At 40.9% G+C, this 21241-nt stretch overlaps 1 protein-coding gene across 17 annotated transcripts in view; it reads left to right on the top strand.

Annotated features, from left to right (window-relative positions):
- The window catches only part of SUSD1 (sushi domain containing 1), a 282880-nt gene that overhangs the window by 69765 nt on the left and 191874 nt on the right, over positions 1 to 21241 (top strand). For 16 of the 17 annotated variants that reach the window (XM_045043333.1, XM_045043335.1, XM_045043334.1 and 13 more), the window contains 2 exons: positions 293 to 402; positions 5062 to 5254. In XM_045043333.1, the coding sequence (XP_044899268.1) occupies positions 293 to 402; positions 5062 to 5254 (303 nt within the window). The remainder of the gene's footprint in view (positions 1 to 292; positions 403 to 5061; positions 5255 to 21241) is intronic. The other variant, XM_045043329.1, reaches the window with a different exon arrangement.

Below are 21241 nucleotides of genomic sequence, written 5' to 3'. Positions count from 1 at the left end.
TACATGGATTTTTAAATATGAATTATTTCATCTGATTCTCTCAATAGCCTGTGATGTAAGGAAAAGCAAGTCAGATTACTGGATTTCACAAAGAAGGACACTGAGGTTTGGAGGGCTTAAGTGACTTAGCTAAGGTCATGCAATTAAGAAGTTGTGGAGCCAGGACTTGAAGCCAAATGTGATACCCTTGCTGTTAAACACCCTGTTGGCTTTTATAAGGTGTCAGTTTCAAATGTTACTTAGCCAAGATATGTTTTGCTTATACAACCTGTCCACATGTCTTATCTTTTAGAAGATGATCTCTCAGAAGATGATGCAACTTTCAATATTTCAATATTCAGCGAAGCTTGTTTGAAACTGAGCAGGGGCCCTAGGAAAGCTGGATCAGAACAAACGTACCAAGTAAGAAGATCTCTCATGCTGTCTGTCAAAGTACTGTGTCACTTAAAAATTTGGGTGCTCTCCAAGTGAGGATCCAAAGTATTTAAAAACACTGATGGAATGAATGTCTATACAGTTTGATTTTTGTCTCTAGAGATGGATATGAGATGTGAGATGGATGCCAAGTGAGGGGTTAAATTGGAGGAAGACACCGTATTTGGTGACTTGCTATTGGTTTCCCTGTCTGGTATTTCACATGTGTATGTTTTATTATTTTATGCATTTTATAATTACAGCTTATTTTATCATCAAATTCATACTTGCAGATCTTTAAGAAACTCCTTGCATGGCTATTGGTCCCTATTTAACTTGACTTTTTAGAAGTCAACACATCTCAAAATTATAAATAAACTCAGGTAGGAACTGAGAGTTTTTATTTTATGTCATTTTTAGTGCCTAGCAAGTCATTTGGCAGAGTAGACTAAGTATTAAATTAAAGTTAACTAATTCATTAGCCATTTACCAAAACCATATAATGTATCAGTCACACTAAGGTAACTTTCAAGTCACACTAAGGTAAAGTGGTTTTTTTTGTTTTTTTTTAATATTTATTTTTGAGAGAGAGAGAACGAGTGAGTAAGCATGAGCGGGGGAGGGGCAGAGAGGGAGGAGACACAGAATCTGATGCAGGCTCCAGGCTCAGAGCTGTCAGGACAGAGCCCAATGCGGGGCTCGAATTCACGAACTGTGAGATCATGACCTGAGCCCAAGTCAGATGCTTGACCGACTGAGCCACCCAGGCAACAACCCCCCTGTTTTTAAACATTTTTTTTTAACCCACAATGATGTGGGATAAAGGTGAAGAAGGACACTGTGGGCAAGTAGAGTAGCATATTGAGTTTTAGGGAACATGGTTCTCTTAGGGAACAAAGAAAGCAAGGGAGAATAGCAAGAGATGAGGCAAAAACCTAAGCAGTGGCTAGATCGTGAACAGCCCTGTAATTTGGAGTTTGGATCTTATTTTGATGTCTCTGTGGAGTCACTGAAGGATTTTAAACTGGTGAACAAAATATTCATATTTTTATATTAGGAAGAATACAGGGGCTAGAAACATATTCAAGTACCTAAATAAAATTAACATTAATTTAAGATACAGATGATGTCAAAAAATCAGTGTAGGGCCTCCTGGGTGGCTCAGTCGGTTGAGCTTCCGACTCCTGATTTTGTTTCAGGTCATGATCCCAGGGTCGTGGGATTGAGCCCTGAGTTGGGCTCCACACTGAGCGAGGGGCCTGCTTGAGATTCATTCTCTCTCTCTCTCTCTCTCTCTCTCTCTCTCTCTCTCTCACTGCCCCTCTACCCTGCTCATGCACTCTCTCTCTCTCTCAAAACAACAACAACAAAAAAACCCCAAACCAACCCCCCACCCAATAAAGGCAGTTTGCAAAGACAGTATAGAATATATATGTATTATAAAAATGCAAATGAACACCTGTTAGTGTAAGCCAAAAAAGAAAAACAAATTAAGCCATGAGACACCATGATTCTTCTTTGAACATAGAATACTGTTCTCCACAGCTGCTGGCCACTGAAACTGTCATGACTTTTCCAGAATAGTTATTTGTTAGCATCTATCAGTAAATTTTTGGAAATGGACTGTAATTAATTATGCAGACATATACAGAAAGATTACGCTGTTCTCTGAAGCTTTATTTATAATAGGGGAAATTGGAAACAACTTAAATGTTCATCAGTAGGGATTTGGTTAAGTAGAGAATCATACATTCATCTGATAGACCACTATGCAGACATGAAATAGGTTCTGCCTCACACTGGACAGCATTTGCTACTGGAGACCCTCTCAGTCTCTCCCTCCCAGGATTCCTTTCCTCTGCCTGTCCCTTAAATCTGATTACCCTCAAGGTTGTTCCTTGCCCATTCTCTGGTCATTCTGTACCCCACTTTGAGCCATCTTATCCAATCTCTTTATTTCCTTCACTGTCTCCATGATGGTAAGTCCTAAATCGGTTTCTTCAGGCCTCATTGGTTCTATAAGCTCTAAGCCCCGTACTCCCTGATTAGCTTCTTGTGTTCTTTTGCATTGTGTCTTCATGTATGTGACCCTCCTACCAGCAGTGTCCTTCCTTCCCTTATCCTACCTGGCTGCCTCCTATTTATCCTCAAGGCTCAGCTCAGTCAGCAACCCTGGTGGGACACCTTCACTGACTTCCTGTCCCAAATGCTGTTCCTGATCTCTGAATAGTTTTTCCTACCCCCTAACTCACTTGGTTAATGCTAATTTCTCCTCTGGTCCATAATTAAGATAGGGAAGCTTTTCCCCATCCCTAAAGAGGAGGATGAGGTGTTCCTCCTGAGTGCTCCTACAGCCTCATGTATTATAGCATTTCTCCCTCAGTGTTTAAAAAAGTTCTTTTTAAATGTTTATTTATTTGAGAGGGAGAGAGGGAGAGAGGGAGAGAGGGAGAGAGGGAGAGGGAGAGAGAGAGAGAGAGAGAGAGAGAGAGAATCCCAAGCAGACTTCACTGTCAGTGCAGATAGAGCCTGATGTGGGGCTTGAACTCACAAACCCTGAGATCATGACCTGAGCCAGAGTCAAGAGAAAAGATATTCAACTGACTGAGCCACCCAGGTGCCCCCTCCCTGGGTATTTTGTTTGCCTAGATACTCATCTGTGAGTTCCTTGAGGTTAGGACCTTATCTTATTTGCCATTGTATACCCAATGCTGTATGCTCTGTATATCTATTTAGAGAACAAATTAATGACAGTCTTTACAATATATGTTAAAAAAAAATTTTTTTTTTTTACCATTTATTAATTTTTTGATAGAGTGTGAGTGGGGGAGGAGCAGAGAGAGAGAGACACACACACACAGAATCCAAAGCAAGCTCCAGGCTCTGAACTGACAGCACAGAGCCCAAGGTGGGGCTTGAACTCACGGACCATGAGATCATGACCTGAGCTGAAGTCGGATGCCCAACCGACTGAGCCACCCAGGCGTCCCTACAATATATTTTTAAATAAAATAACTTCAGTATAGAATCATGCATGCAGTGTGATTCAAATTTGTAACCAGAAAGTAATTTTTTGTCTGTAGACTAAACCACGTGGAGTTTAGGATGAGACTGTGTAGAAATGCAACCTCCATAGTTGTGAGGTCTTCTCCAGCAGATGGCAGCAGCCTGAATGTAGAACTGGTGAAGTCAAGTGTCTGGATTGACCCACTGTGTTTTGCATTTTCTAGAATGGGTAGAATTGAGAACCAAGGGGCAAGGGAATTGAGGGTACTGGACAAGAGAATAATTGAAGTGATAGACAGTGGTACCTGAGAGAGTTGGGGAAGACGAGGACTGGGGTGGTAGAATATTGGTAGAAGATCTTGAGTGAGGAAATCTTGGGGGAAGAAATCTCTCTCGAGAGAGATGAGGAATAATGGGCAAGTGGTTCAGAAAGATAGGGGCTTGTGAGATCTTGGAGCAACTCAGCGTGACACAGGCTGGGATGTGTCCATGGATATGAGTAGCTAATGTGGAGTGAAGGAACTTTATAACATTGAGCTCAAGGAACTCTGAGGCCAAGTTTTGATGGCTTATTTATAAGGATCTTTAAGTTACCAAAGATAATGGTAGGAATTGAGGAGAGAGGAATCTCCCAAAGCGCCTGGTGTCAGGGTCTTGGATGACTATGGAAGATTGGCAAGGAATGAGGAGGGATGGGGGGTGGTATAGCCAGTGACATGAGCATCAAAGGAAATACTAAACACAAAGATGTCCAGCTGTAGCACACTGATTGATCAAGGGTTTATCATATTACTTCTGGGACCTTCACATATTTTTTTCCTCTTAAATCCCTATATTATACATGCATCTTGGGTTGGCAGTGGGTAGGGTATTATTGGGTTAACAGCGTGCATGATGAATCCATGAACCAAACACTCTTTTATCAGAGCTCTAATAGGAAGGACCAAGTGAAGGACCATTGAACAGTTGCTTTGAATGCATAATTTGGAGGAGTCCTCATAAAGTTAAAAAGTTCTACTTTGTGAAGCTTGTCGATGGATTCTTTATGAATGAAAATAAAAGAATTTTGCCCAATAGCTCCAGTGCAGTCTTGTAAAGTATTTTTTTTTTAATTTTAAAGTATTTTTAAAAATGTTTTTAAGTTTATTCATTCATTTTGAGAGAGAAAGCATGAGCGGGATTGGGGCAGAGACAGAGGGAGAGAGAGAGAATCCCAAGCAGGTTCTGAGCATGGAGTCCAATGAGGGGCTTGAACCCACAAACCCACTGTCAGATAATGACTTGAGCTGAAGTCAGACACTCGATTGACTGAGCCACCCAGGTGCCCCTCCAGTGCAATCTTCTTTACCTGGGAGGATATCAATGGATTACCTTAGGGTAGCCTATGTTTTGTTCATGTGAGATGCAGTTATGCATTTTAAGCTCTGCCGTATAGCTGGTTGAGGGGGACGTTGAATAGGATAGGTAAGGTAGCTTTGTAAAGTCCATCCTGGTTTAGCTCGCTATGGTATTAAAAATGATTCTAAGTGGGTGAAGACTAATAGAATGAACTTCTTGCTTTATCTCCATTTTGCTTATAGTCTAGATATCTGCAAGCCAACAGGAAATTTAATGCAACGCTTTATTTTAATCTCATGACAGTTTAAAGTTCTGGGTCAGAGGTGGTATCTGAATAATTTTTATCATGCCGCATCATTTAACTTCACAACGAGGGAACAAGCTCCAGTAGTGTGTTTAGACCTGTACCCAGCAGCGGATTACACAGTGAATATCACTCTACTGGGATCTTCTGAGCAGCACTCAGTGCAAATAACAATGACAACTGCACCAGCAGGTGGGTGTGTGTGTCTTTCTGTTTTGTGGCTCAGGACAAGAGAAATATGTGAATTACACAATGTTGGGAATGCTCGTCTGGGAGGCAAGAGACTTGGGTTCTGTTTCTAATGACCACCAACTTTTTCTGGGCTTCAGAGTGCCTGAATCTTACCACCTACTCCTTTCCCACAGGGGTTCTGGCTCCTAGAGGGTACAGATCAGGAATGGACTGTGTTATTTAGGGCTCTCTGACAGTGATGGATTGAAAATACCTGTAAGGTCTACTGTCTTTTACCCAAACTTGAAGATAGCTGAGCTCCAAGGGTAGACCATATGGACAACTAGAACCAAATTCCAGGAGATCATGAATGTGAGCCTGGACAAAGAGGCCTTATGACTAGACTGTGTATGAGCATATGAACCCGACATAGAGAGCAGTGGCCTAATGAAGGTCAGGCTTCTTAGGGAAGGGCCATGTGGCCTTGTGAGGAAGCCAGATAAAGGCCAGCTGTGTCAACTGCACAGCTCTCACTAGTGGGGAGGGTCACAGAATTGTTTTGTTCTTGAATCCATTGGGTTTAACAAATTGATGGGTGGAGAGGCTGCCACCTTTGAAGGAATGCAGTTGAATAGGGTAGATCCTGCTCCTACCTTCCTGATACTTCTCTCCCAGACTAAACATTGTTCTGAGGGAAGAAAAGCAGAATTATGTGATGGTTGCCTAACATTGTGAACTTACTAAATGTCACTAAATTGTACACTTGAAAGTGGTTAATTTCATGTTGTGTGAACTGTACCTCCATTAAAAAAAATTTTTTTTAATGTATTTATTTTGAGAGAGAGAGAGAGAGCTAGAGAGTGAGGAAGGGGCAGAGGGAGAGGGAGAGAGAGAATCCCAAGCAGGCTCCGGTGGTGACAGCACAGAGCCTGATGCAGGGCTCAATCCCACTAACCGTGAGATCATGACCTGAGCCAAGCTCAACAGTTGGATGCTTAACTGACTGAGCCATCCAGGCACCCCATTATTCCCATTTCATAGACAAAGATCATGAGGCTCAGAGAAGTTAAACAATTTGTCCAAGATCACAAACCTAGTGATTTGAACACAGCAGTCTGGCTCCAGGGCCCTCATTCTTAATCAGAAATTCCACTGTTTCTCACTAAGTATTTAGTTATTCAAAAGAAAAAAACACAGTTATGCTCTATGAACCCAGTGCATAGTCAGTCCAGACCCACCTTGCTTTTTGCCAAGCTTGGACCGTGAACAAAAACTTCCAATGATGCATAAATGCATTCATTTAATGCATGTTTATTTCTTACCTACTATGTGTCAGGCAGGTTCTAATAGCTGACATCATAGCAGCGATAAAACAGTCCCAGCTGTCATGGAGTGGGAGTCAGGAGGTCAGGATAGCGAGAGATAAACAAGTAAGGAAATAAATCAGATGTTAAGTGGGGCTTAGTGTTAAAATGAAGAATAAAGCATGACAAAGGGACTGACAATGAATGGTCAGGGAAGGCCTCTATTATAAAGTGACATTTAAGCACAGATCTGGAGGAAGTGAGGGAGTAAGCCATGCATAAGGAGGACGCCAAGTGACAAAGTCTTGAGAGAGGCATGTCCTTGACATGTTCTAGGAACATCAAGGAAGCTAATATGGCTGGAGCAGGGTGAGCTGGAGAAAGTGGTAAGAGGTGAGGTCTAAACTGTAGCCTGAATATAATCAGAGTCCCATGGTGTCAAATTCAGAAAGTAAGTCCATTGTTACCTTCTCCTTACAAGGTGGATCCCAAATTACCATTGGTAAGTATAATCTAGCACGTGACCTTTCAGCCTCTATAGGTTCCCAAGCAATTTGGAGTCCACCACTTGTGAATTTGAACTTAGTTTGGGAAATGGTCTCTTCTCATAAAGTTACTTGGATTCTGTCTGACAGTAGTCTTGCCATATGTTTTTGTGGGGAGGGAAATCCTCTTCTGTGGAAAATTTTAGAACTTTGCCACGGTGGCTCCAGGTCTTTCTTGGTGCCCACCTCAAGTATTTAGCACCTTTTCATTTTCATTTCTCCTTCAGGCCCTGTTTCTATCCATCGCTGAAGATCTTTATCTCTAGTGAAGGATCCTCCTTGCTTTGTGGGCAGGGTACCCTAAGGAATAGTGGGAGGAATAGTAGGAAAGTCTTCAAATGAATTGCACTGTCTTGCATGCCTCCTTCACCGTTGCAGTTTCCTGCCCTTTTCTCTCAATTTCTCTCTCCCCAGAAAGATCTTGAGAATCGTTTTAGTTCTGAGCTCCTGGGGTTCGTATTACTGAATGCCTTGCCTCTGAGTGCTGCTTCGTGGTTAGGAGTTTTTGCATTTGTCGCCTGGAGAATTATCCTCAGCTGATCCTTGAGCTGCTTTGAGTTTCTGGAACTTGTGCTTTCACTGGTCTAATGAGGTCCAGGAAGTGCACTAGGTTAGTGGTGTTCACCCAGGCCCCACCTTTCCTTAGAACTGACTTTTTAAAGACTCAGCCGCCTGTGCTTCCTTAATGGGCACTGCAGCAGCCCTTCCGGCCACCAGTTCCTTTTCTGCAGGGGGTAAGCCTCCAGCATCAGTTCCCTCTGATGATGCCCACTGTAGGCTTTCAACCTGCTTTTTCCCACTTCTCTATCCCCAGGTCTGGCCAATTCCTTTTGCTAGTTGTTAGTACTTTCCTTCCCTATAGTTGCCTTCTGTTTTCACGTTTAGATTTTTGTTCTACTGACATACTACTTTGGATTTGGCCAGTGAAGTCTCCATCGAGAGAGAATGATGCCAGAGAGTTCTGGATCTGCCAGCATCATCCCGTGCTCAAATAAATCCTGCTCACCTTTAATGTCATTAGGAGGTACATATTTCTGTTCAGTGCAACCTATAACCCAGGCCTGGGTCTGATCAACTGTCTTTCTCCCTGGATCCTCCCTAATGCACCTGTTTTTCTGTTCCTTCTTCCTCAAGTTCTAATTCCTTGCACTGCCCAGGCAGGTGTCCGTAGAGCCTATGCTATACCTGCTGTTCCAGCTACATGAACAATGCTACTTCAAACTAATTTAATAGTGCATGAAAAATTCACTGATTTTTCTAGTCATTCTCTTCTTTTTAAAAAAATTTTTTTTGAATATTTTTTTATTTTTGAGAGAGAGAGAGACAGAGAGAGAGAGGAAGCTGGGGAGGGGCAGAGAGAGAGGGAGACACAGAATCTGAAGCAGGCTCCAGGCTCTGAGCTGTCAGTACAGAGCCCAACGTGGGACTCGAACTCACGAACTGTGAGTTCATGACCTGAGCTGAAGTTGGACACTTAACCAACTGAGCCACCCAGGTGCCCCTAGTCATTCTCTTCTTATATATGTCCACATTTTCTATTTTTTTAAAGTTTATTTAGTATTTATTTTGAGAGAGAGAACACATGTGCACACATGAGTTGGGAAGGGACAGAAAGAGAGGGAGAGAGAGAATCCCAAACAATGTCTATGCTGCCAGCACAGAGCTTGACATGGGGCTCATTCTCACAAACCATGATATCATGACCTGAGCCAAAATCAAGAGTCAGATGCTTAACTGACTGAGCCACCCAGGTGCCCCAGGATGTCCACATTTTCTCTAACTACATAGCATCACAATTCTAGTTATTGAGGAGTTTCCCATTAATGCTGACCCTGCCTTCCCTATTTAAAATGCTAAGAAGACCCCTCTTGATAGAATGATACCCCAATCTGGGCACCTGTTGGGGCAGGTGTCATTTTCTTCTGTCTGCCAAAGGAGTCCCTCTCTTATCCTTGATGATCTTGAGCCACTATCCCCAACCTAGTAAATATCCCCATCTTTTCTAGGCTCTTTAGAACAGTTACATTTGGATGCATTTCCTCATCCTTATCATATTTTTTCTAGCTGGACCAACAGGATTTCAAATTTTCTTCACCTTGATGTGATTTCCTTCACTTTACTTCTTGCTCTCCTAATCTTGTCTTGTGTGTAAGAACAAAATCTGTTTTGTAAACTGATTTCATTCCTTTTTTTTTTTTTTTTTTTTTTTTTTTGAGACTTGGCAAATCTCATTTCTAGAAACAGAGGATTCTAGGCCTATATCTTTTATGATTCCTTCTTGGCACTGGAGTTTGTAATGATCCCACTGGATTTTATCTACTTTAATGCAAGAAAAATCATTGCTGTAGAATCCCCAGTCTGAGTCTCTGTGATAACATAAGAATAACTAAAGAACTTATTAAAACACAGGTGCCTGGGCTGTACCCTAGAGGTTCAGATTCAGTAGATCTGGAGTTGGGGACATCAGATTTTCGTTTCTGGCAGGCTCCCAGGCCTCGTTGGTGCTCCTAGTCCACATTGTGAGTAGCACTGCTCTGACTGTATAGACCTTAGCTACTCCTGGGTAATTTAAAGGCCCTTTCTTGAATGTAAAGATGTGATAAAATGATAGAAAGGAAAAAAAAAAGTAGCCAAAGATAACTCAGTGTGCTCATGCCTAAGAACTCGTGTTGAAGTTTTTCCTGGTTTGTGAAGTTTTCCTCATAATTGAGTATCTACCTCCTCTATTCCTGCAGTTTCAGCTACAGAGACTTGAAAGTCTCCATTTTCCCCCATGGTACTTTGCTCCCCGTGATAGCTCTTGTCTTTATATAAACTCAGGGTCCAGTCAGTGTATCTACATTTTGCAGTTGGGAGAGACTGAATCTTACCCCTTCTTTCCATAGAATGACAAATAAGAAATATCAACTTCATTGCCTGGGCCAATTCCCAGATAACTACCTCCAACACAGAGTTTCCAGTAAAAGTTATATTAGAGAATGAGGCTTAGGTATGTGGCCAAATGGAGCTTCCTACTCCTGTTTCCTCCAGGAGTATGGGCAATTGGATCTGCAAAGGACCCTCCCCTGGCTTAGCCCGAGCTAAGGGCAATGGGTGAAGTCTGGTTAGTTGCCTCTTGGAGACTGGAGATGTATGTGCCCCTTGCACCTGAGAACAGGCAGGTCCCAGAAACCAAGAATCTGCGTCTTGTTTGGGCTGTGACCTGTGATATATGAACTCCACCCACTAGGAAATGGGACCCAAAGAATGGTAGTGTCTTACCAGTGAGATTACATATTTATTGTTCCATCCTTGAGGATTAGTGAGTAGAGAGTGGAGACAGACCACAATTGTCTTTCCTTTTGTGGAAATGGAAGACAGGTAAATAGCAACCTTTAATACACTTGAGCAAAGTTATTGATGTCTGCAATGTTAGAGGGTTGAACAGGGAAGTTCTATTCTAGTTCTAGGAGTCTATGTTAGGAAAGCAATTTTAGGTTCCTTCAAATTCATTTATTTCAACATTTAATTTCTTTCTTTCTTTCTTTCTTTCTTTCTTTCTTTCTTTCTTTCTTTCTTTCTTTCTTTCTTTCTTTCTTTCTTTCTTTCTTTCAATTTTGGAGAAAGAGAGGGGCTCTTAAGTGGCTCATCTGACTTCAGCTCAGGTCATCATCTTGCGGTTCCTGGGTTTGAACCCCACGTCGGGCTCCGTGCTGACAGCTGGGAGCCTGGATCCTGCTTCAGATTCTGTGTCTCCTTTTCTCTCTCTGCCCCTCCTCCACTTGTGCGCTCTTTCTCTCTCTCTCTCACTCTCTCAAAAATAAATGAACATTAAAAAAAAATAATAATTTTGGAGAGAGAGAGAGACAGATTGTAAGTGAGGGAGAGGGGCAAAGGGAGAGAGAGAAAGGCTCAGAGTTCCATGACTCTGAGATCATGACCTGAGCTGAAATCAAGAGTTGGATGCTCAACTGACTGAGCCACCGGGTGCCCCTCAACATCCAAATTTCTTGAACAATTTATTTACCATTATTATTTAATTTATCCAATTTTGTATTCTTATTGATACAAACAACTTATTCGTATAGTAAGAATTTCATTATTATTTGTGTCAAACATTTTTCTTGTTTTATAGTTTCTTTTAATTTTGTTTATGGTGTTTTTGACATATAAAAGTTTTAGATTTTATGCAGTCAGTACTATTGATCTTTTCCTTTGTGATTTATTACATTAATATTAAACATAGAATTTTTTATGGGGCGCCTAGGTGGCTCAGTCAGTAAGCATCTGACTTTGGCTCAGGTCATAGTCTCACGGTTCGTGAGTTCAAGCCCCATGTCAGGCTCTGTGCTAACAGCTCAGAGCCTGGAACCTGCTTCAGATTCTGTGTCTCCCTCTCTCTATGCCCCTCCCCTGCTTGCATTCTGTCTCTCGTTCTCAAAAATAAACATTAAAAAAATTTTTTTAAACATAGAATTTTTTAAACAAAAGAGTATTACTTATATCCCATCTTGGTTTTCTAGGAAAAACTTTAAGTGACCTGCCTGGGTATAGAAAATAAAATGAGTTAGATATGTAAGCTAAAGAAGAATGAAAACAAAGTCAGGGGCATAACAAAGTATGTAGGAATAAGGTTGGACTAATCCATATCCTTACAACCTATTTGTTCATTCGTGGCTCATAAATTTAGGTTTAGTTTTCGACCCATCCAATCAGAAAGGGAGCCATTACATTGTCCTTCAGGTAACAACAAGGCTGTGTTTCTCGGGAGACGTACAATTTTTTTCAACAATGTGATCAGATGGGAATTCCAATTCTAGGGGGTTTCGTAAGTAGTGAAATGTACAAGCAGCATTTTAAGAGGATTTTATGAGGCTGTTTCTTTTATTGCTCGTCAGCATGGCTCATATTACAGGAAAGCACAGTTCAGTGTGGAGTGGACAAGGAAAGATGCCTTAAAAGTGCCTGTGCTCTGATGATCTGGCTTGATTCAGGGGAGGATTAGATTATTTTAGATTATGAGGAGGAATGACTGGAGTCCATGTGTCCTAAATATTGTTTTTCTCAACGCAGATCTGATACATGGTAGGTGTCACTGAGCTTCAGACTGTTCTCTCTCATCAGTACTGAGGAGGCAGTGGTTCTGGGTTGAATCACAGGGGTCTGTGCCTGAACAGAAGGCTGCCCAGCTCTGGTAGAAGATTGAGCCCGTGGAGCTGAACCAAGGGAATTGTTTGCATTTGCCCTGCACAGTTGAATGAGTGATTGAACTCCCCAAATTTCTCTCTACATAATATGATCACATACTTTTAGCCTGCAAATTTCAGGGTAGGTGTAACCAGATACCAAATTTGCCTTAAGAAAAATTTCAACAAAGTGACTGTAAAACTCCCCACTTTGAACAGATTTATATCTTCTTGTTCCTTCTAAGATAAAATGCAGAATGTACATCAAGGAAAACTAAAGGATGATAAGATGATACCACTGTTTATAGAACAGTTATAAAAATAGTAATTTTGTTTTCAAAATAGTTGATGCTTAGCCATTCTTTCTGACACTATTTCCCTTGCAAAGCCAACTGTCCATTTAGACTGCTCCTAATTAGTGTTTTAAAAACTATAATGTTTATGAATAAGAGATTTTTTTTTTAATGTTTATTTTTGAAGGAGAGAAAGACAGTATAAGTGGGGGAAGGGCAAAGAGAGAGAGGGAGGGAGGGAGACACAGAATCTGAAGCAGGCTCCAAGCTCTGAGCTGGCAGCATGAGCCTGACACGGGGCTCGAACTCACAAACTGCGAGATCATGACTTGAGCCGAACCCGGACGCTTAACCGACTGAGCCACCCAGGTGTCCCTGAATAACATATTTCTTTTTGTTGCTGTTATTGTTGTTGTTGTTCTCTTTAGCAGAGGAGTGCATGCACTCAGTTACTTCTAAAATACTGTTGGTACATTTTCTAAAAAACAAAAAGAGGGAAACAGTATAGTCTTCCCTCTATTGCCTGGTAGAAAACCATGACTGTTAAGGTGGCTTATTTTATCTTTAAAATCTTATTTATTTATTTTAGAGAGAGAAAGCATGATCAGTGGAGAGGGGTGAGGGGCAGAGGGAGAGAGAGAGAATCTCAAGCAGGCTCCATGCTCAGCCTGATGGAGCCTGATGCGGGTCTCAATCCCATGACCCTGGGATCATGACCTGAGCAGAAATCAAGAGTCGGATGCTCAACTGACTGAGTCACCCAGGCGCCCCTGTTAAGGTGGTTTATGATTTAAGTTTTCTAACAGCACACATAATTTGAGATCTGTGTTGACCTTATAAAACTTCCCCCATAACTGATTCCTATTTACAGAATTGAAGTCCAAACAAAAGGTAAAAAAATTTAACATTGTTTCTGACAGTTTCCTTCAAAATGATAAATATTATAACAGTATTCTCTGGTAGGAGAGTTATGTCTGAAGTCTTTCTGCCTCTTTTGTAAACCATCAGCCTGAGAAGCTCATACTTGGCAGCTGGTCAAGCCAAAAACTGGCGTGTATTTTGAACAGAATACCCGATCATTTGCAATATGCCAAAAATGGGGAAAGTAAATAGTGTTCTGTCCTTTCCTTTCCTTTCCTTTCCTTTCCTTTCCTTTCCTTTCCTTTCCTTTCCTTTCCTTTCCTTTCCTGTCTTCTTCTTCTTCTTCTTTTTTTTTTTTTTTGAGATACAGTGCTCGAATGGGTAGGGACAGAGAGAGAGAGAGAGAGAGAGAGAGAGAGAGAGAAGGAAAATCCCAAACAGGGTCCGCACCGTCAACGCATAGCCCGATGTAGGGCTCAAACTCCCAAACCGTGAGATCATGACCTGAGCTGAAGTCAGACACTTAACTGACTGAGCCACCCAGGTGCCCCAATGGTTGTTTCATTGTAAAATAATATAATGACATTGTAGATCCAGCTTGGTGGTATCATACCCATGGGGTAAATAAAGATGAATAGGTTATTTAACATTGGAGTGCTTCACTAAATGGGTCCTCAATGGCTTTGGAGGCAGTGGGTTCATCTTACTCTTTTCAGGACTTCCATATTCTTTTTTTTTTTTTAATTTTTTTTAACATTTATTTATTTTTGAGACAGAGAGAGACAGAGCATGAACGGGGAAGGGTCAGAGAGAGGGAGACACAGAATCTGAAACAGGCTCCAGGCTCTGAGCTGTCAGCACAGAGCCCAACGCGGGGCTCGAACTCACGGACCGCAAGATCATGACCTGAGCCGAAGTCGGCCGCTTAACCAACTGAGCCACCCAGGCGCCCCAGGACTTCCATATTCTAATCATGTATACACAGACTTCAAGACTGCTGTCTCCTAGGCTGAAATCAGAGAAAAGATCGCTTACTCCTTAGTCTAAAATGTCCATTAATACAATGCAAAGGAAAGCTAACTACAGTATATTCTTTTTTATTTCATTTCCTTTAACTTTTAAATTTTGGTATGACTTCAAATTTCTCTCTCTCTCTCCCTCTCTCTGTCTCATAGCCCCCCTACACCCCTCCCCACCCCAATTCTCTCTTCCTGAAATAAATCCTACTTGGTTATGGTGTATTTGTTTCTTCTGTGGTGTTGAATTGTTTCCACTAATATTTTCTTCAGCATTTTTGCGCCAGTATTCGTGAGTGATACTGGTTTATAGTTTTCTCTCTATTTTGTACCATCTTTATCAGGTTTAGGCATTAGTATTTTCTTTGCTTCATAAAAAGAATTTGAAAGATTTCCTTCATCATTATGCCCTTCATTATTTGAAGGGTTTCCTTCTTTGTTACAATTCACATAGCATTTGGACTATCTGGTCTCGGATGGTTAGGTACAATTTCCCCTCGAAACCGTCCAGGCATGGGGCTTTTCCATGGGGGTAGTTCCTTGATAACTGTCTCAGTTTTTTGCTTATGGAAAATGGTCTGTTTAAACTTTTTACATCTAATGGGGTCAGTTTTAGAAAACTGTATTTTCCTAGGAAGTGCCCATTTTCTCTCTTTTTAAATTTATTTGCAGAGTGGTCTGCAAAGTAGTTTCATTTAACCGTTTGAATTTTCTTCTGTTTCAATGAGTGTTTCTCCCTCTATTTGTATTTTCTTCCTTTTTTTGTAGATTAAGTTAGCTGGCAGTTGGTCTCTTATTTTAAAAAAGCCAAGGTTTTGTTTTATTAATTAGATCTGTTTTCTTTATAGCCTGTGGGCCACATCTCGCCTGTTGCCTGTTTCTATAATAAAATTTTATTGGACACAAAAGGCCGAGCCTTTTATTTACATAATGTCTATGGCTGCTTTTATGGTACAAAGACAGAGTTGAGTAGTTGTGACAGAACTGGACCAGAAGCTTTTTACAAAGACAGTTAACAATCTGACCCTCTATAGAAACAAGTTGCTAGGGGTACGTGGGTGGCTCAGTCAGTCAAGCGTCCGACGCGTCTGACTCTTGATCTCAGCTCAGGTCTTGATCTCAGGGTTGTGAGTTCAAGCCCCAGGCTCAGCGCTGGGTGTAAAGCTCTGAAGTTGTTGACCCATGCTCAACTGCATCATTAATTTCTGCTTTCGTATTTATTATATTCCTTCTTATGCTTTCTTTTACTTTATAAAGGTGGTTGCATTTTATCTTCATTGTGAATTGTGGTTTTTTGCATTAAAAAGTGTTCTTTGTCATATTTAACTCTTTTTATTTACTTGAACTCTACTTATGTGAGGATTGCAACCCCGACTTTCTAACGGTTTCCATTTGTCTGCTATACTATTGTCCATCATGTTATATTTAGTCTTTCTGAATCACTTGGTTTTAGGTGTCCCTCTGGTACCCAGCATATAGTTAGATCTTGTGTATATGGAATATTATATGTATATAAACTTTATTTTTATTATTTTTATTTATTTTGAGAGAGTGTGTGAGTGTGCACTGTCAGTGCAGAGCCCAACGCACGGCTTGAACCCACAAACCACGAGATCGCGACCTGAGCCGAAGTCAGACACTTAACCGACTGAGCCACCCAGGCACCCCTATATGTATATACATTTTATTTATTTATTTTTTAATTTTTTTTTGAACGTTTATTTATTTTTGGGACAGAGAGAGACAGAGCATGAATGGGGGAGGGGCAGAGAGAGAGAGGGAGACACAGAATCGGAAGCAGGCTCCAGGCTCTGAGCCATCAGCCCAGAGCCCGACGCGGGGCTCAAACTCACGGACCGCAAGATCGTGACCTGGCTGAAGTCGGACGCTTAACCAACTGCACCACCCAGGCACCCCAACATTTTAAAACTCTCTATGGCCTTGATACTTGATAGTTTTGGCTGGATATAAAATTCTTGGTTCACATTTCTTGATTTGAGTTTTCGTAAAGTTCAGTTCTTTGGTTGCCTTGCTTTTTATGTAGCTTTTGAGAAGTCTGATGCCACTTAATTCTGTTGCCTTTGGATCTTATTTACTTCCTTGAGTGAAGATGCTGAGGAGTTTTTCTTTATCTTTTTTTTTTTAAATTTTTTATTTTTAACGTTTATTCATTTTTGAGAAACAGAGAGAGACAGAGCATGAGCAGGGAAAGGGCAGAGAGAGGGAAACACAGAATCTGAAACAGGCTCCAGGCTCTGAGCTGTCAGCACAGAACCTGACACAGAGCTCAAACTCACGGACTGTGAGATCATGACCTGAGCTGAAGTCGGACGCTCAACCAACTGAGCCATGCAGGTGCCCCTCTTTATCTTTAAGGTGTAATAATTTTATTTGGCTAAGTCTTAGATTTGATTGTTCTGGATGAGCTTTCTCAGGTATAGAGTGGGACCTTTCAGTATTTATATTCAGATCTTTTGATTTTTGTAAACTTATCCTGGATTATAGTTTTAAATATTCTGCTTTAACATTCTTTTTATTTTAGAGACTTCAATTATACATATGTTGGATCTCTGCTTATATTCTGTTTCAACCACTTGAATTTTGCTCCTTGCTACTTCTTTTTAATATCATTTTTTTTTCTTTTTGGTTGGTTTCCTGTATTTCTTCAATGCCCCTTATTAATTTTTTATTCTAATCCTTCTTTGGGTCTGACGACATTTTAGCTTTATTTCTGATACAGATTTGTCTTTTCCTTTTGCTTGTTTCCTGAATTCAGTCACTTTTGTCTCATTTTCTGCCTGCTTTGTGTCTATTTCTGTTCTTAGTTTTTGAGTTTCTGACCCATAGTGCTTATTTGAGGATATTTATTTCAATTAATTGTGTCACAGGGTTTTTTTTTTAATTCTAGTTTGGGGGTAATTTAAAAATTGTAGTTTTGCATAAGCTGAAATATTTTGATTATCACATTCTTATCTTTCTTTTCTTTTCTAAATGAACACTGCTTTTGTATATTAATTATATAACATTGGTAGTTTAGAATGGTTAATAATATTTCTAGGTTAAGAGTGCCCTCTTCTGTTACTGAATGAAGTGCAGTTTCTTTAAAGGATATTTTTGTTGTTTTTTTGGTGAGTGTGGGGATGAGTTATATGTTGTTTTGTTTTGGGGTTCTCTTTTGTCTTGTAGGATCTTACATTCCCCCCTTGCTTTTTCTCATCACTGCTTCGTCTCCCCAGGACACCAGTTCTTTCCACTGAATCATCTTCTTTCCCAGAAGCAATGCCTTTTTCATGCCACTACCTGAAGTGTCCTAGACTTTCACCCTTTGCTTGTAGACAGTCCTGTGGTACACCAGATTTTCCTTTCAGTATTTTCACACTGAAGATGGAATTTCTCCTTCTGGGAGTGAATCTAGCTCACGTTCAGGCCCCTCATTTCCCTCTTCTCTTTTCCCTACTCTTTCAGAGCCCCCTACTTTCTACAGTGACTTGTGGGAGGTTGAGAGATAGCTTTGCTGGAATTTGGCATTTATTCTTCTATTAAAAGGCAACTTAAAGTTTCTTATATTCTCTGTCTTCTGGTTAGTATGACAGCACTGGTTTTATGTTGATTTGTTTGTTCTTGTTGATCTGAAGAATATTTTGGGAAAGGTGTTGAGAGATTTGGATTTAACTGGCCACCATTATCATTGAACAAATTGCAGCACTAATCTAGAATAAATTCTCAAGTGCTAACTTTTCCACCCCCATATCTTTGCTCATGCTCGCTCTTCTACGTGGAACCCCCGCCCCTTTTTTATTTAGTTCCTAATATTCCCATCCCCCCTTCTTCTATAGTCTCTCCAGCTGAAAATAAATTTTCTTTCTGAATTTCTATACTCTGCTCCAGAGAAGTATGTGTAATAGTTTGGCACACTCTGGAGTCAGACTATCCAACTCAAATCTCAGATCTCTTACTCTTTGTATGCCTTTGGGCAAATTACTTAAACCTTTATGTGCCTAAGTTGCTTTAACTGTAAAAATGGGAGTAGTAATACCTATATCATGGGTTTGTTGTGAAAATAAGTGGGTTATGGGGAACCAGCACAATACCTGACTCACAACAAGCATCTGTGAGATGTTAACTATTATTTAAATTTACTTTATGACATTTATTATATATGCCCTTATATTTTTATTATACAGATATAGGGTATAACTCTTCTTCTAGATTAAATACATGTTAAGCGCAGAAACCGTGTCTCTCAGTTCAGTGGGGGCAATAGACAGAATCAATAATAATACGGTGCATAACGTGTAACTGAGGTATTTGCAGGTACTATGGGGGCACAGAGGAAGTAATGTCTGGTTTTGCCCAGAGTTGCTCCCTCACATTACTGAAGCAGAAACAAAGTTTCAAAGAAGTTGATGAACTAGGAACCAACTCTTCTTTTCTGTGAGGCATTCTTGCAGGTCTGGTTTTTCAACTGCAGGATTCTTGATTAGGTTGGCCTTCTGGGTGGGGAAGGGAGAGAAAGAGTAGGCAGAGTGACCACTAAAAATGAAGCAGGGAAGGAATATTGGTATGAGGGACAGGGCATGTACTTTCCATATCAAGGGGTCAGAGAGCAGGGTAAGAAGAGATTCAGGACTAGTTCTATTGGGGATCCTTTTCTCCCCAGTTGAACACATCACGGGTTCAACCTGCCTGTGGTCCAAACCATAAGCCCCCTGAGTGGAGGGAAGGGGACCTAGGGTGAGAGTTGCCCTCTGACCAAGATGCAACTGAATTTAACCAGTGAAACAGTTCTGTTTAATTACTCTAGTATATTCTCAGTGGGGGTGATGTCACCCTGGGAGCAAAATCACCCACAAGGGGGCAAAAATTTGTTCTTGAGGGGCGAGAGAATTTTATTCTTTTCATATATGAAGCACAGATAAACATATAGTACATAAGAAACATACAGCTGGGGGTATTAAATTTTTATAGAAGGTGAGAGATTAGGGGAAAACTGTTTAAAAAGGCTGCTCATTTTTGCTTTTAATTCTCTTGCCTTTGGAGAGGTGTCAAGCAAGAAATTGCCGTGGCTGAGGTCAAATAGGTTGTTGCCTGCTTTCTCCTCTAGGGTTTAAATTTGATAAAAAACCATGGGGGAAGGGAAGGGGGGAAAAGTTACAAACAGAGAGGGAGGGAGGCAAACCATAAGAGACTCTTAAATACAGAGAACAGAGAGTGGGCGGGGGGGGTGGTTTGGGAGAGGGGAAAATGGGTGATGGACGTTGAGGAGGGCACTTGTTGGGATGAGCACTGGGTGTTGTATGTAAACGATGAACCACGGGAATCTACCCCCAAAACCAGGAGCACACTTTACACACTGTATGTTAGCCAGTTTGACAATAAATTATATTAAAAAAATTTAAAAAATAAAGGGCTGCTTGTGGGGCTGTAATGAAAAAAGGTAGAGAAACACTGTTGTAGCTTTATAATAGGTACTGATACCTGCTTATGACCTCTTTCAGTTCAGTGTTTTTCTTCCTATTCTCGTTAATCCTTGCAAAGAAATGTAGCAGTGATTGCTTTCTGTTCAGTGAGTGTGCCACGCTGATTTCCTACATGGGGGACACAGACCTTGGAGCTCCCTCTGACTGCTCTTCTTCCATTCTTGGTGACTCACATCCGTCGGGTCTCTGCTCACAAATCATCTCTGTGCTTTCTAGCCTCCTGCGTTGCTTTTCTTCAGACTTTACCAGCGCACAAGATTATATTTTTTATTTGTTTTGTCTACTTATTTATTTTCTGCCTTTTTTGCTAGAATGAATTCCCTTAGGTGTAGCAACTTTGTTTCCTCTCCACTTTATCCCTAGCCCCTAAGGCATGCCTGTAGATGGTAAGAACTTTCTAAGTATTTATTGAATGAATGTGTAAACTCACCACATTCCAAGAAGGTTCACTTTTGAGTCTTTCCATTCATGGATGTGGCATTTCTCTATTGTTTTCTTTTCTGTCCTTCCGGAAAAAAAAAATCTTCATAAGTCTTGGACATTTCTAGTTAGATTTATTTCTAATAAATCTATTCCTATTCTATTTTATTTGAAGTTTGTGGTTTCTTCTCCTGTGGATAAGGATCTTTTGATTATTTTATTTAATTTTTTAAAAATTTAGTCTTAATTTTATTTTATTTATTTTTTTTAATGTTTTTTTAAATTTATTTTTGAGACAGAGAGAGACCGAGCATGAGCAGGGGAGGGACAGAGAGAGGGGGAGACACAGAATCTGAAGCGGGCCCCAGGCTCTGAGCTGTCAGCACAGAGCCGGATGCAGGGCTCGAACTCACGAAGTGTGAGATCATGACCTGAGCTGAAGTCGGACGCTCAACCGACTGAGCCACCCAGGTGCCCCAGTCTTAATTTTGGTTAGCACAAAGTATTATATTAGTTTCAGGTGTACAGTGTGTACACTTCCTTACATTACTTGGTGCTCATCATGACAAGCGCACTTCTTAATCTCTGTCACCTACTTCTTTTTTTTTTAAGCTTATTTATTTATTTATTTTTGAGAGAGAAAGTGCACATGTGTGTGTGCTCGAGAGGGGGAAGAGGGTAGGGCAGAGAGAGAGAGAGAGAGGGAGGGAGGGAGGGAGAGAGAGAGAATCTGAAGCAGGCTCCTTGCTGTCAGCGCAGAGCCCAACGTGGGGCTCCATCTCACAAACTTTGAGATTATATGACCTGACCCGAAATCAAGTGTTGGAGGCTTAACTGACTGAGCCACCCAGGTGCCCCTAGGATAGTTCTTTTTTTTAATTTTTGAGGAACTTCTATACTGTTTTCCACAGTGGCTTCACCAGT

This window comes from Felis catus, chromosome D4 (assembly GCF_018350175.1).
Source record: "Felis catus isolate Fca126 chromosome D4, F.catus_Fca126_mat1.0, whole genome shotgun sequence".
Classification (NCBI taxonomy): domain Eukaryota; kingdom Metazoa; phylum Chordata; class Mammalia; order Carnivora; family Felidae; genus Felis; species Felis catus.
This window is presented reverse-complemented; position numbering and strand designations above follow the sequence as displayed.